This window comes from Artemia sp. Qi Xiang Cuo, chromosome 10, assembly GCF_049724085.1.
Source record: "Artemia sp. Qi Xiang Cuo chromosome 10, ASM4972408v1, whole genome shotgun sequence".
Classification (NCBI taxonomy): Eukaryota; Metazoa; Arthropoda; class Branchiopoda; order Anostraca; family Artemiidae; genus Artemia; species Artemia sp. Qi Xiang Cuo.
Window position 1 is genome coordinate 19,909,814 of NC_142803.1, and position 17,367 is coordinate 19,927,180.

Consider the following 17,367-nt stretch of genomic DNA (forward strand, 5'->3'; position numbering starts at 1 on the left):
AGAGTTATGGTATTTATCAGTAATGCTAATTTAATTCTATTCAGAAAAGTTCTTGACTTGGAAAATTTCCAGAATTGCTCTTACGCTTCGTGAATGACAGCTTTGGTTTTTTTTTTTTTTTTTGGGGGCGATTTTTATTAATGAGAGCATCACCGAATTAGGTCTATAGATTGCATCGAAACATAGCTGAATTTTTCAAAGACTGCTTTTTACTAAGGTATTAATCGAAATCGGGCATTTACCCCCTCCTCCCTCCTACTCCTTTTTCTGTCTCCGTCTCTTTCCCTCTCTATTTGACTTTACCTTTCTCCCTGCCTCCGTTTCTCTCCCTGCCTCTGTCCCTCTCTCTACCTTCCTCTCTGTCTCTCTCCTCATTCTCTCACTTTCCTCCTCTCCCCCTCTCCGTCTCTTTCTCGCTCTCGCTCTCTCTCACCCCTCTGTAGGTATCACTGATAAGGAGGTGGATTATGTAATTATCATGCTTTTTGTTCTTCCTGCAAACTGCAAACTCCCTAAACTTGCTAATTAGCCTACAACCCTCTGCTGTAGACCACTGACATGTGAACTTGTCTTCCTTCATTGAATGATGTCTTTTTAGTTTTCTAAAAGTCTCGGTTGTATTTTCCATAAATACTTTCTAATGTTAAACTCGCTGTACTTGTTAATTTTCAGTCATATGAAGAAAAGACAGAGCAAAGGTTTCGGAAAGAACATCCACCAAACCGTCCTCAGTGCTCAAAGAAGAAAAAAGATGTGTTTTGTCTGTCATATTGTAGTTAACTTCAAAAGGTTGTTTTTTTCTGTGTTGAGGATGGCTTAGCGGGGGTTTTTGCCTAAATACCTGCTTTGTCTTTTTTCTTTTTTTCAACCATTAACTACTACTACTAACAAATCACCGCAGCACCAAGCCACCTGAGGCCAACACAGATACGCACACTCTTCTTTTATCCTAACCATTCAAAGCCTCCCTTTTTTCACCCTCCCAGGAAGCTCCCATTTCCTTTAAATCTTTCTTTATGATGTCCTCCCACCCCAGACGAGGACGGCCTGCTTTCCGTTTAGCCAAAGACGGTTGGCCGAAAAGGACAATCTTCGGCAATCTGTCATCCTTCATCCGAACAACGTGCCCTAGCCACCTCAACCTTTCCTTCATTATCGCCCTAGAAAGCGGGATTGAACCACATTTTCTTAAAGCCTACTGTTTGAAATACGGTCAGTCAGTCGGGTACCCAGAACAATCCGTAGGCAATTTCTCAGGAAAACATCTAGCAAATCTTCATCCGCTTTTCGGAGCGCCCATACTTCAGAGCCATATTTGACCACTGTCATCACTGTAGCTACTAATATTCTAATCTTGGTTTGCAGACTTATCTTCCTTTTCTTTCAAGCTTTTTTTTAACTGTGAAAAAACACCCTGAACCTTGGCTATTTTACTTTTAACATCTTCACTGCTTCCACCATCTTTACTAATAATACTACGGTACCAAGGTAAGGGAAGCTGCCCACCTGATCAATCTTTTCGTTACCCAGCGTCACCTTTTCATCTTCATTTATTCTTAGCCTTAGTGACTTAGTCTTCTTAACATTAATCTTCAAACCTATTCTAGAACCCTGAACTCGCAAAACCTCTAAAAGTTCATTCATTTTGCTCACACTTTCGTATAGAATGCTTAAATCAACAGCATAATCGAAGTCCAGGAGATGTTTTCCTCCGTGTTTGATTGCATGGTCTCCCATTGCCTTTCCTGTGCTCATTAAGACAAAGTCCATCAAAATGATCCATTTAAAGGGGTTGAACATAACCCTGCTTAACTCCTGAATTAACACAAAACCAGCTGTTAACCTCAATTCCTACCTTAACTGCAGCAGTGTTATTCTCGTACATAGCACTGATCACTTTAATGTAATTGTCTGGTATGCCATACAAAGATAAAACCTTTGCTAAAGCTCTTCTATCAACAGAATCGAATGCTTGCTCATAATCTATAAAACTGAATACCAAAGATGTTTGACAACTCAGGCACTTTTCAATTATTAACCTAAGAGTGAAAATTTGGTCGATACATCCTTTAACTTTTCTAAAGCCGCGCTGTTCTTCTATTATAACTTTGTCTACAGCATCTCCCAGTCTAAAAAGTATCATATTACTAAGTAATTTGCAACCTACAGAGACCAGATTAATACCTCGATAATTACCACACTCACTCTTAGCACCTTTCTTATACAGTGGTTTAATTACGGTTTTCCTAAAATTGTTAGGTACTTCCCATTTTTCAAAAGTCATATTTATAATCATCAGTTCAGTATCTTATTTCTAACCTCAGAGCCACCATATTTAAGAAACTCATTAACCACACTATCAGCACCTGGAGCTTTATTATTCTTTACTCGTTTTAGTAGTGTCGCTAATTCTTCCTCACAAATAAATGGCTGAAAATGGCCCTTGTTTCTGAATTATTTTTAGATTTTTGTTCTTGTTATCAAAAGTCTCGTATTTCTAATTTGAACATGATTGTGAAGTAGCCGTTCTCTCTTTTGAGTCTCTCGATTAAACATCGCTGATGTTTCTTGGCATTTAAGCCATTAGGCTGTCTTTCAGAATGGATCCAAGCCCTTACAGTTTCATGGCAAATATTGTCTCACCTGATCTATTGTCTCTTTATTGTCTCTCTTCATATAATCGTGCTCTTGATTAAGTTTCTCTGAAGTAGGCTTCAATCCAGCAACGGCTTCAATGTATTTCAGTCTCTCTTTTCAAGGTCTGTTGATGAATCATCGATTTAAAATCAATTTCTTTGATAACCGTAAGGCTTCATTAGCGCTATATTAAAAATCTTATCTAATTGATGTTGAAGTATTCTTGAACATTTTTTATAAGTATTATAAAAAAAGAAGGTACTTGTCTGTTAAATAGAAAAGCCTCAAGAAGTGAAGTTAGGTTAATCCTAATGAAATATACCAAAATATGAATATTAAATACCTAAATTAATCTAACCCCTAACCATCTCTAAATATTTAATTAAAATATAAGTACATGATAGTTTTCTCTCTCAAAATAAATAAATCATAACATATTCAAATCGGTGCTGTTAGATCTTAGACAGCGTAATTCTTGAGGATGTTTTGTCTTACAGGCAAGTACCAAATAGAAAAAAATTCAACAAAATTCTCAAATTTCCAGGATGTTTTTTTAAGGAGTGAAGAATTTTAAATTTATTCCTGCTAAATTTGTTCCTTTGAGGTGCATATGAAACCAATTGGTTAAATAAAACTCTCAGTCTAGAAAATGTATTTGTTTTTCAGTAGCAGAAATGACACTATTCTTTAGGTGGGTCTTAGGGGTCGTCAGCACCATGTTTGTTTGTTATAATTTCTGTTTGTTCGAGCTTTGCCTGTATTGTTCGATGTAGTTTCTATCCGTTTTGTGTCTGATTTCGTCATTAATCTATATTCGTTTTAAGTGTGACTCCTTATAGGACCTGCTTTCTGTCCGTTTTTGATTTTAATACCACTACTTCTTTTTGAGAAAAAATAATTGCTAGTTTAACTTAATCCGAATAACCTGGTTTTTTCTTCCCATTTTGCTGGCTAATTTTAAATAATACCGATTTCTGATGCATAGGCACCAATTGGGAGAGGGGGCAAATGCCCCCCATAGACTTTGAAAATTACTGTGAAGTTGCCGCTACCCCCTGTTTTAGGCATGTTTGCTCAATGTTTTGTTTTTGGCATCTTCATTAAAAAAAATAAAACAAATTCCTTGCCCCCCCCCCTAAATTTTTGTGAATTGGCGCTGCTGTTTTGATGACGATGCCACCTAGGATATGACGTTCTTGTCATTTCCTTCCCGGAATGTCATATCGTTCTTGTCACATCCAATTACCATTCCCGTCATCAGAAGTGGTACTAAGGATGCAAAATATGCAAATAGTGTGGAAAATACAAGAAGTTGTAGATGTAACTTTAAGATTTGCATGTAGCATGAGCTCTTTCCCTCTCCCCTATCCCGTACGTGCTTGTATTATGACACATTTCTAAGCTGTTGAAGCTGCTGTTTCTGGAAATTCCTTTTTTTTAGTCAATTATATTTAATTTTACTTATCTGTATTTTGCTTTCTTTTCTAATTTCCATAAAGTTAAATTACGCTGCTAGCAATTTTTAACCTAAAAAAGCCAACAACAACAACAACAGCTTACCAGCAATTTCTTTCAGTTAAGTCGTCATCCCCCCAGCAGAACGATTGACAGTCTAAATAGAACAAGGTTCACTAAAAATTCAACCAGTGTTGCCAACGCTTTGAAATAAACTGTACCAGTTTCCTGATTAAAAGTTTCCTGAACATCAAGTAAAAAATTTGCCCTAACAATAAGAAAACTTTCAATAAACTAAAACTTGGAACATATATTTGAGTCAAAAAGGAGCAAGTAAAAACTCAATGTACCGGGAAATCTGATTGTACCAACAATTTCCACATATAGGCCAAGACCTCTAAATTTTACCAAAACGGTACAGTTGTACCGCGTTGGCAACGCTACATCTTACCTCAAAATTGTAATTATTTTTTATAGAAAAAGTGTGATCGCTTTCTATACCCTTTGACAGGTTGCAGGGCCGCTTTCTATACCTAAAACCTATACCTTCTGTTTTCGTTTCGTGTTAGTTCAGTTGCCCCTTAGGATCATAGATGCTGAGTTTCAAATAAGTATATCAATGATTTGAATGTTTATGAACTTTTGCTTTGGATCTCGGATATACAAGCGATTTAAAATAGGATTGGCTCTAATGAATGCAAGTAAAGGACCTTTAAGTCAAACCAAGGGGGCGACTATTTGTTAAAGATTCACTTTAATTCAGCGTATTTTATGGAAATGTTTGCCCAAAAAATATTGCATTAAGTTTCTCTCGTTAAGAAAAGCTGTAAATTAAATCTTGGTTTCCTCATTCTGAAAGTCAAAGAAGAATATGAAGAAACAAACGTATACGAAAACGATACTACTGTAAGCTGGACTTTCAATAGTTTCTGGACTGGAATAGTGGAAGCTGGATTTCTAGTAGTATCTGGACTGGAACAGTGGAAGCTGGACTTCCAATGTTCTATTCCGTTTCAACATCAATTTGAATGTATTAAAAAAACAACAAGAAATGATGAAAGGAAGACACATAAAAACAACAAAGACAGAAGAAAAAAGAAAAAGTATTTTGCTGTTTTTTACTTTGCAGTATCGTATAAAAAAATGGTCCTAAGAAGGTTATATTAAGCTTTCTCGTTAACCAAACGTCGTTAATCTTATTTTCTTAATTTTATAAGTCCATACAAATAGGTCGATCAGTGGCAGTTCTGGCCTCTCTTGTGCCCGGGATAAAATCTTGATTAGCTCCTCCCATGTCTCCCAAAAATTCTCAGGTAAAATTTTCATTTATTGACAAAATTTTTCATTTATCTAAATGTGACTTTTCTTACTTTAAATGGGAAAAGATATAGGAAACATGAAAATTTCAGATTCAATTTGCTTACACTTACTGCCAACTGCGCCCTCTAGTTTATGGTTGTACAACAGTTTATATAATTATCCAGTATGATCATTCCCTATCTCACCCATTATAAAAACCCGGACCGGGGTGCGAGTGCTCCAGAGAACGTAGAAACATAAGCGGCATCAGATCTTCTCACGGGTAGACAAGTCAGACGCGAAACAATCGGAAACAAGTGGAAACCCGCTATTACGAAGAATGCACTTTGTAACCATTTCTCATTGATAGACGCAAACACACTTATCCATAACTGCACGAAGAAGTGGGAGGAGCTTTTTTTTCGCACCGAGAACGAAGACCAGAAATGATCTGCGATAAGCTTATTGGATAATTATATAAACTGTGGGTAGAACCAATGAAACTTATATAAGCACCATTCATAAAGAACTATACCGATCCTTTGTGTAGTTAAGAACGAAAACCTATTTTGATCTTCGTATTCACGATAATGTTAATAACATTCGTTGCTCCATTGTTAAAGGAAAATGCAGTTTTTCGAAAAAAAATGATTTAGAAAAAATTATGTTTGTTAATTCCAATATGTTTCTAAATATAACAATTTCCTTGAAAATGATCCATTAAACAGCTCTCTATGATATTTCAGTGCCCTGATTGCTACGGAGAAAAAAAAAACGGGAAAAAAATGTTGTCGATGCAGAATATCGTGGTTGTTTTTCAAAGCCACTGTTCTTGTTTTTCAAGCCAAGGGATAGTTAGTTTCCTATAATGGGGTTTCGGACAAGGCGGTTCTAATAGTGTATTTTGTGTTTTGATTTCACACTTTTTAGGATATTATAGGCTATTATATTTCCTAGTATGGGACTTGATCGTCTCTTACTAGGTTGTTAGCTACCGCTATAACCCTGATAAAAATAAAATTTCAAAAACTACAAAATGATTATAAATATTAGATTATTTGTGTGAAATTTTGTGCCCCTAAAATTTCTGCGCCCGGGGCAAGGACCCCCACTGCCCCCTAAAACCGCTTCAGAGGGCGATGGAAATTGTACTGCTGAAAATTTGGACTTTTAATGTTTTTCTGTTTCAGCAGCAATTCAAGTGTATAGAAGAAAAGCAAATTAAGTGTTGAAAGAAAAAACACACAAAAACAACAAAGAAATAGAAAAAAGTAAATTTTTTCTGTATGTGATTTTATAGGATCATATTTTATTGAATGTTGACGCTAAAAACATTGTTTCAAGTTTCTCTCGTGAAGAAAAGCTGTCAGCTAAATTTTATTTTCTTGATTTCGTAAGCCCATAAAATAGATCGGTGGAAACGATACTGTTGGACTTAAATGTTCTGTTCTGTTTCAGCAGTAATTTAAGCGTACTCAAGAAAAAAAATGATTTAAAATGAAAATTAAAGAAACAAGAAATAAAAAAAGTAGATTTTTTTGTATATATGGTTATGTAATATCGTGTTTAATAAAAAGCCGGTCCTAAAAACACTGTATTAAGTTATCTTATGAAGGAAAATTGTTAACTCAATTTGGTTGATCTTGTTTTCATCATTTCTCAAGTCCATAAAACAGGTTGATGGAAATGATACTGCTGGAAGTTGGACTTCGAATGTTCTGTTCTATTTCACCAAAAATTATATTGTACTAAAGAAAATAAAAAGGAATGATGAAAAATGAAAAATAAACAAACAAGAAATAAAAAGTCAATTTTTGCTGTATATGATTTATCAACATCATATTTCATACTATGTTGGATTAGCCCTCAATTCATAGCCCATCATAGGGTATGTCATATAGCCCTAAATCACTGTAAATAAGTTTCTCTCCTGAAGGAAAGTCGTTAACCTAACCTTGTTTTCATAATTTTGTAAGTCCATAAATATTTTAAAGGCCAGGTTTACTAAACTGTTTATCCGCTTTAGTCTTCCGGGATGCTTAATATTCCAACATTATCTTCCCTTAGGCAGTCTTAATATTCCCATATTTCTGATGAGTTTATATTCAGAAATGGTTTAAATTCTACAAAATTGTCTCTGTAAATGATGTATTTCTGCGATGAATGAGTTTAAAGAGAGTTTAAAGCAAATACGTAGAAGTTTCATCTTAAAAGATAATGTAAACGTATATGAGATTCCATAACTGACATAGGGACAAGGTGAACGCACTGCTCCACTCCTTTTTTATGCTCTTTCCAACTGTAATACTCAATTTACTAGTAAATACAACCCCCCCCCTGATGGTCCCATATATAACCCAAGGAATATCTGAAAATTAAAAGAAAACACTACAAACAATGATGTTCTTACTTTATAATATGCAAGATGTTTTTATTTATCAGGTTTCCTTCGATTTTTAACACTTTTGGTAAATCACAGACTAAATTGCATCCGGAGGCAGAATAGGGCAAAAAGGATAAGGCACTAGACCTCAAGGCCGTATCCCGGGGGGGGGGCTTACCCGTTTTCACCCCCCCCCCCCCGAAATTTTTGACCGACTCGAAAATAAGTCGAAAATTAGTAAAACATAGGTAAAAATCAGTAAAATTAGTCGAAAACTGAGTCAAAAATTAGTAAACCCCCCCCCCCCAAAAAAAAAGGTCAAAAATTAGTAAAACCCCCCCTGAACAAAAATCCTGGATACGGCCCTGCTAGACCTTTAAGTCCAAACCGGCAGTGATGATCTTCGTTTCAAGGCCGTTCAGCCAGGAAGGGCAATGTGGGGTTGGGGCCAGCCATCCTGTGCTTTCGCACACCCTTCCTGTGTACATTCTCCACATTTCTCCAGGTACCCATTTAGAGCTGGGTTGTCTCTAGCTGAGCTTAAAGAGTCACGCCACTGACCCCGGTCCCAAACTAAATTACCGACCACACCGGGAATCGAACCCCCGGCCTTCGGACAAATTATTCCAAATCTAGCACGCCAACCACTCGGTTTAATATAGTTTAATATAGGAGCTATAACGTAAGATTAGTCTGACATAGCCGAGAGATACATCATCAGAGCTGTGTATGAAAATATCAGGACGGGGAGGGCATTTTCCAGCGAATTGATTAGTATTGTAAAGAGGATTGAAAAAAGGAATCAACTGGTGTGTTCACCTTGTTCCTATATCAGTTGTGGAATTTCGTATGTATTTACCAAAGGTAATTCGTCGCCTGAAAACAAATTTGCCGAAACAGTAAAATCAAGATTTAACTTGGCAGTTTTTGTTCATAAACTCAGTTTATTTCCATAGAACACGCTAATGCCAAGGCAATTAATCATTACCAAGAGTAAAATTGTGCCTAACAGCGTTCCCTGAGGTACACCATTGTAAATTGAAAAAGGATCGAATATATTTTTAGGAACTGAACCACTTGTGTTCTCTTAGGAAAAGTAGATGCAGTTATTCTTATTAAATGGGAATCAACTTGAAATTCATTAAAAAGACTATCAACTTGAATTTTGTGTTGTTTTTTATGACCTTTTCTTTGGACTTTACAGAACGCACAAACATTTTTTGTATGTATTTTGTTACTTTTTCACGAGCCGGACTAAAATTTCACGGGGTTTGTTCAAACCCGTTAACCTTCCCCCCTCCCCTCTCTTGTCCCTTTGGATATGACCTTGTATATGACCTTGTATCACGGACTAGGACAGGTAGATGCAATTATTCTTATTAAACAGGAATCAACTTGAAATTCATTTAAAAGAGTATCAACTTGAACTTTGTTTTTAGTGTTTTTACAGCCCTTTACTATCATTTGAGAAATAAATTTTTTTTTTAATGATTTTGGTCAATGATCCTAAAAATCGGGGGGCTATTACCCCTCACTTTCTTAAAAATCAAATAATTGGCTGCACAGGACAGGAATGTATGTGACCAATATAATATGATAGGATTTCTATCATCCGACAATAATTAGTTTATATGCAAAAAAATAACAGGAGTCATTGATTTTCAGAGGTTTCCTTCCTGGTTCCAGGTTCATATTATAAACCTGGAACCTGGTTCCAGGTTTCCCTCACAGGTTTAGAGTATTATCTAACTTAATTAAACGTTTCGTCTGTAGATTCCGTCATATCATCGATTTCGTTTTTTCAAGGTATTTTTTTTTGTATTTAGGATGTTTTAATGCATGGTAGTTTTCAGAACTTTGTAGGTTGATGTTTCCTTCTGGACATTTGGAATGCAGCACTAATGCATATGCCATTTCACTTTAGCCAACGTAAAATATAGTTCCTTTCGTTTTCCAGCAAAGAAACCTGCAACTTTACAGATGCCTCTGAATTCTATCAAGAGTCCACCATGCTTACTCCTCTTTGGGGGCAGTCATCATTTCATTCTTGATCAAACAGTTCGTGATAACGAACTGTAAGTAAGGAGTATCCCTGCTCAATAGTAACCGAAACTTTAAAAAGGATTTTTGATACCAATAGATACATCAAAATATCAGATTTTTATGCTGATTTCAAATATATAAGTTTCATCAAGTTTAGTGGTAAATATCAAAAGTTACGTGCCTGAGAAAATTTGCCTTATTTTCGAAAAAAAGGGGAAACACCTCTTTAAAGTCATAGAACCGTAATGAAAATCACACCGTCTGATTCAGCATATCAGAGAACCCTTCTGTAAATGTTTCAAGCTCTTATCTGCAAAAATGTGGAATTTTGTATTTTTTACCAGAAGAGAGATCACGGATGCGTGTTTATTTTTTTTTTTTTTTTGTACTTAAAGCGGTAAGCGCGCGACAATTGTATTGAAGATCAGATAGGATAAAACCCGGTACTGCTACGAGACGCTGTATAAAGATAGGCATTACAAAAAGTTTCTCACTCCGGGAACTATATTTAAACTTTACTTGTTTGGGGGTTTAGGGGGACTTAAAGGTACCTAAGTTGGGTTGGTTAGATTAGGTTAGGTTAGGTTACGTATTTAATATATGCTATGCTTTACCCCCGCCCCCTACTTTGCAAATATATAGCCCAAATTTGTTTCTGAACTATTATGATTTCATCCTATTTTGCTTTATTTCATTAGCGTTAACGAAACTTCACTTTTCGCGCGCTTACCGCTTTCTAAAAAAGTACCGTTTTTTCTTTTCTTTGGGGGTTATCGTATCGACCTAGTGGTCCTAAGATATCGCGAGAGGGCTCATTCGAACGAAAATTAAAAGTTCTAGTGCCCTTTTTAAGTGACCAAAAAAATTGGAGGACAACTAGGCCCCCTCCCACGCCCATTTTTTCCCAAAGTCATCCGATCAAAATTTTGAGATAGCCATTTTGTTCAGCATGGTCGAAAAATATAGTAACTATGTCTTTGAGGATTACTTAATCCCCCACATTCCCGGGGGGAAGGGCTGCAAGTTATGAACTTTGCCTAATTTTTACTTACAGTGTTGGTTATTGGTAAGTATACCGACATTTTCAAGGGGAATTGTTTCTGGTTGTGGGGGAGTTGGGGGTTACGTGGCAAGATCTTTCCATGGAGGACGAGTTTGCCTGGGGGGCGGCACATAACTATGAAGGAAGCGCCGGATTTCCCAGCATTATATAAAAAACGATCCGAAATTAGATAAAAAAAACAGTTTTTTCAACTGAAAGTAAGGAGCAACATCAAAACTGAAAACGAGCATAAATTATTACGTATATGAGGGGTCGCCCCCTAGTCAATACCTCACTCTTTACGCTAAATTATTTTTAGTACTTTCATAAGAGCTATTTATTCTAATTAAACGGCCTTTGTGATTAAGGGGTCATTCTTAAAGAATTGGAACAAAATTTGAACTTCAGCGTAAAGAGCGTGGTATTGACTAGGGCGAACCCCCTAATATACGTAATAAAAATATAGAAATATTGAAGTTTGTTATGTAAGTGAATTTGTAAGATACGTAGGCTATATTTATTACTAATAAAAACATTCGTCAATAAAATTAAAAGTTCCAGCGCCCTTTTTAAGTAACCAAAAAAATTTGGAGGGAAACTAGGCCCCCTCTGCCCTTTTTTCTCAAAATCGTCTGATCAAAATTTCGAAAAATCCATTTTAGTTAAAAAAAGGGTAAAATTAGTATGCAAATTTTGTTTTACTTGTTCATGTATGGTGAGCCAATATCAAAACCTGCATTAATTAAAAAAATGTCAGAAATTAAATAAAAAACAAGTTTTATTGTAACTGAAAGTAAGGAGCGACATTAAAACTTAAAAAGGAACAGAAATTATTCCGTATATAAAAGGGGATGTTCCCTCCTCAACGCCTCGCTCTTTACGCTAAAGTTTGACTCTTTCTCACAACTCCATTTTTTAAAACAATAAAAACTTTAGCTTAAATAGCGAGGCGTTGAGGAGGGGACAGTCTCTTTCATATACGGTCTGTCTTACTAAGTTTTAATGTCTCTCCTTACTTTCAATTAAAAAAAAATGATTTTTTATTTAATTTACCACTAAAATGAAAGTAATCATCAAACACACTGCCACGTTTATTTTGGCAGTGTGCTTTACTTCCTATTTCTTCACTCCCTATTTATCACCAAAAGGAAAAGTAACCATATCAACGGGTTCGAGATCTAATTATTACCCTCCCTCGTTCTCTCTGTCGCTCTCTCCCTTTCTCTATTCCTCCCTCTCTGAGGGAAGATCATTTGACATCTTGTCAAAATGTTACAATGTTTGACAAAATGTGTCAAATGTGACATCTTGTCATGTAAAATCTTGTCATTTGACAAGATTTTAGTGTAGATGATGAAAAAATGACAGGATTCACTAATTTTCACAGGTTTCCTGCCTTGTTTCAAAGTATAATGTTTATCTGACTGAAATTCTTTCTAAGAAGCGTGAAATATGATGGCACTGTTCCTGTTTTTCCAAGAAAAAACATTAACAAATATACCAACAGCTCCATGCCAGCGGGGCTACTTTAAAACATCATTCCGATTCTTAGTTCATTTAACGAACAATTAAAAGTCACTACAAGAATTAAGAATAGGTCAGAGCTGTTATGGGGGGGGGGGAATGCGTCAGCTGGCAGGGCGCCACATCTTGGGTGGTGCAGTTAAATAATTTCCTACCTTTATCAAAATTTTCATTTTCATTCGGCTTGTTTGCTTACATTTCAGTCGGAAGGGGGGGGGGGGGGTGCTGTAATTCATTTTTCCTCTGGTACCACCAACTCTAGGAACGGCTCTGGAATAGACCATCAGGTAAAGTTAAGATTTGGAAACTAAGCTTGACCGTTTATATTCGTGAAGGCATGGACAAATTTTTGATCTTATCGGGGTTTTAAAAGTTTCGAGAAAGTTAAAGAGAGTTTCGGGTTTCAGAAAGTCAAACTAACACAAAAAATGAAGCTCTTGATTTTTTTTTTTTTTTTTTTTTTTTTTTTTTTTTTTACGGCAGCAGACAAATACGACAATCTCACTTTCAGGGCCCATTTTTTGTTCAAAGTTTCGGGGCTATATATTAAGACTAAATACAAAAAACAAGTTTTTTTTCACTTAAAGTAAGGAGCAACCTCAAAACTTAAAACGAACAGAAATTATTACATAGATGATGAGGGTATTATCCCCTCCTCCGTGTCTTGCTCTTCACTCTAAAGTTTGACTTTTTGCCCCGTTTCTTTAAGAACGAGTACTGAAATACAAGAGCCGTTTAGTTAGAATAATAATCTTTTTTGAAAGTTCCAAAAACAAACTCCAATACACTGAATCTGACGTTGTGATTTTTATCAAGAGTTCTTGACTTTTAGGTTGCACTCTTTCCCCCTTTTTTGAAAATCGGGAAAATTTTCTCGGGATCGTAGCTTCTGATTGGTAATACTAAGCTTAATTAATATTATATATTTGGAATCAGCATAATCAGTTAACTCTTTTGACATATCTATTGATATCAAAATTCCCCTTTTTAAAGTTTCGGTTACTATTGAGCCGAGTGGCTCCTTACTTACAGTTCGTTACCACGAGCTGTTTGACTTTTATTGAGTTAATCAAAATTTTCTGGAAAAGTCGGGATTTGAAAGAAATGCCGCATTTAGCAAAAAGATTTTGGAAGGAAACCTTTGCTATGGCCTAAAATTCAGTATTTAAGAGTCACTAGATAATGGATTATGGTTTCTTTTCTTTTTTCTCGGGTTCTTTAATAATTTTTCTGTTGAGACATCTAAACGCAACGTGTTGGACAAAAGCTATTTCCTGATTTGAAATGAAATATGTCCATAAAAAACGAAATTAAAAATAAATTATCGGTTGCCATACATCAAGTTTGCAAGTCTCAAAATATTTCTTTTTCATTCAGGAACAGTCGAAAAAAATAAGCAGAAAAATTCACAACATTTTTATTTTTTTTACAAGGGCGTATCGAGAGACAGGGTACCGGGTTATTCTCGCTCTCTCCCGAAAAAAGAATGCTCTAACACGTAAATTTGCCGTAAAAACGTCGGTTAGAAGACTATTTTTTCAATAAAACTAAGAATATTTCTCTGACTCGTAATTTGATCTTAATATACAGGTTAAAGGTCCAAATGAAAAAGAATATCTAGCCGAGGCCGTATCCATTATTTTTTTTTTGGGGGGGGGGGAGGGGAGGTTGCAAAATAAAATCATAAAACGCATTAAAAAGTTAAATCATGCGAATTTTTGTTACTTTTTACGATTCTGACATATTTTTTTTCCGTCAAATTCAGTATGTTTCTATTCTAAAATCACCCAACTTCAGAAAAAAACTATAAATCGAGACTTTAACTCTGTAATTTTAGCTGTCAAAAGTGAATCGTTCATTTGTGAATATACGTTGTTGAGTCTAGTAAGTTTAAAACAAATTGTGTTTAAAAGAAATTGCTTTTGTGTATATTAAAAATAGCGATTATTATAATAGACAATGTTGCTGTCGAATAATTTTTTTTTTTAATAATACATGTGTAAACCTTTAAGACCATATTAATATCTGGCTTTCAGCTTGCAGCCCAGCCCATTTGTGACTTGTGTCTGCAGTTAAAATAATTATATTATTATTATTTTTTTGTTAAAAAAGTATTCAAAAATCGTTTTTTTGCTAATTTTTGTTGTTGTTGTTTGTACTCGTATATTTATTGTATTTTTTTCCATTTTATAGCGGGAAGACAGACAACGGACCAAGAATTAGAAGACATGCTGGAGCAGGGGAATCCTTCCGTCTTTACTCAAGGGGTAAGATCATTCACGTTGATTTTGCTCATAATTAATTCAAAACAGTGTAATTCAGCAATTCAAAACAAAATCTTTATTAGAGGCCTCTCCCCCCTCCCGTTTTCCACAAAGTTTGTAGGTCAAATTCTAACAAAATTCTTTTCAATTTATGAATTAATTTATTTGTTTATTTAATTACTTAGTTATTATTAATTATTAATTATATTCTATTTTTATTGATTATTTAATAATTTATTAATTATTTCATTGATTAATTGCGCCCTGTATTCTATTTTAATAAAACTTCAAGAATTACAAAAGGATCACAACAGTTATCTTATTTATTTGAAATTTTGCGTCCCTAGAATTTCTGTTTCCGGGGCAAATGCCCCTCTGTACCCCCCCCATGTACCCCCCCACCACCACAGTAAAACTACCTTTGATTCAGAGTAAACTTGTGAAATCTTAGAACAAAATATAATTTGTGTATTAATATCTGCATGGCTAAAAAAGCATTAAGTAAAAAATGTTAGTACGAATCCAGCAGGACAGAGAACCCAATATTTGATGCAATAACCCTTCTGTTAAGTTAAGAAAAATAATTTTTTTTTTTTTGATAACATATTCTTTTTTTGTCTAGAGATAAGTTGATTGGAAGTGGTGTTTCTGGAAATCTGGAGTTCATTTATTTAAAACTTTTTAGACCTGTTGTTATTGTTAAGGAAAGGAAGATTTCATGCTAAAACATATAACTAGGGGAAGGGAGTTTTGTGCAGCAAAAGGTTACTTTTTGCCCCAAATTGACGATTTAGACTCAACAAGGGCCAAATTGCAATCAAATGGAAATTCTTAGATTTTTAATGAATTTGGAAGTATTGGTAAGCCTTGCATATGATCTCCCAGGTTTGAAGGACATGTAGACATGCTTTGTGGTATATCAATTTTTAAGATAGTATTACTCAATTATTGCGAAGAAGATAAATCCTAGAAGATTTGGGATTTTAAAATACAGAGCAAAGGGACGTAGCCAATAAAGGTGAAAGAGATAGTAGATTTTTGGATTGGTATTTACGATATTTCCTCAGTCTGAATGAAGAAAATATGAATGAAAATAAAAAACAAATAGCAGAGAATTTAGAGAGAAGATTAAAAATCCCAGAAAAGAGACTAAAAACAGAAAAGAGACTAGAGACTAAAAACCCCAGAAAAGAGACTAAAAACAGTAAAGAGACTAGAGACTAGAAGCCTCAGAAAAGAGACTAGAGACTAAGAACAGAAAAGAGACTAGAGACTAGAAGCCCCAGAAAAGAGACTAAAAACTGTCAAAATATAAAGTTCAACAAAGTTTCTTGTCGAAGGTTCCTTGTTTATGTACAAGATATAAAGATGCAGGGTTTCCGAAAGGCAGAAGTTTTTTTATTTTTAACTCTATTTTTGTCTCCCCCCTCCCCCGTCTCTCTATGTCTGATTCTTTCGATTTTTCTTGTCAAAATTCCCGTATTAGCGTCAATATTTACTTACGTTCAATACCATGTACGGTTTAACATCCAGAATGGCAGCCTCACTTACAGAACTTGGGTCGTTGCCAGGCACTAGTTCCTTATTGTTACCATTAAGTTACTAGCTCCAGTTACCAACTAATTGACTACTTATAGTTGACGGCTAACACCATCTTTGCTTGAATAAGTTCTTCTTTTTCCTACTGTTTTTAGAATCTTTAGTATAATCCCACTAAAGTCTGTTCAGCTTTGAAGTACATCTGTTCTCTTATTTTCGGCCGCTCGTCTGCTGAGAGCGGTTTTGCCGAAAATAACAGTTTCTGTCGAAACTAAGTTACAAACCTTATGTCTTTTAAAAAAAAAATTCTCTTTCGAATGGTCTAATTGACATTGCCGTAATACGTCAGCGCTCTAGCTACTGCCGATTCTGAGATACTTCATACTCGAAGTATCGAAGTATGAGTCATAACTTTTCATACTCGTTTTTCTCGGAATTTTGGAAAAACAGATTCAGCAAAATCGCTCTCAGCAGACGTGCTGTCTATCTTTGACAACTGTTTTCCTTCGATTTACTTTTTAAGTTTAGGAAATTTTCCCATATTCCGTAGTTTTCTGTTCTTTTTCTTTTCATATCGGTTTTACGCGACTGATTTTTTTTTTTTAGTTTGTGCATTTTTTTTTATTTGTTTTGTACCTTTTTTATCATATTATTTACCCAGTTGATCTATAATAACCTACGACAGTATCGATCCCTCTTTATGTTCTTTCTAGTTAACCAATCACAAATTTTGTTCTTGTGATAATCGTTTCGAAATAAAAACGTATAAATTAAAACGTCTTAATAATAAAAACGTATCTTCATTTCTTGCTAGCTACATGACATGCTCCTCAACTTTTAATTGTATACAAACAAAAAGATAAATTTTCAAGACGGTTGAGCAGAAGCATAGATTCAAGTAGGATCTTACGACAGTGATGGTCCTGGCCACTCTAAGCCCGGGGCCAAATCTTGTTTAGTGCCCCCATGTCTCCCGAAAAATTTATATTTATTAACAATTTATTTTTAATGTATTGATTATTTATTTAATTTGTCATTTAGACTATTATTAATTATTTTAATTAAATTTATTAATTGTTATTATTTTATTTTTATTTTTTAATTTATTCTTTATTGAATAATAAATAATTTGTAAATTATTTTCAATTATTAACTGTGCCCTCAACTTTATTAATGAAATT

At 34.9% G+C, this 17,367-nt stretch overlaps 1 protein-coding gene across 1 annotated transcript in view; it reads left to right on the forward strand.

Annotated features, from left to right (window-relative positions):
• The window catches only part of Syx1A (Syntaxin 1A), a 218,129-nt gene that overhangs the window by 63,532 nt on the left and 137,230 nt on the right, over positions 1 to 17,367 (forward strand). The window contains exon 5 of the mRNA XM_089095302.1: positions 14,577 to 14,650. Coding sequence (XP_088951428.1) covers positions 14,577 to 14,650 — 74 coding nt within the window. The remainder of the gene's footprint in view (positions 1 to 14,576; positions 14,651 to 17,367) is intronic.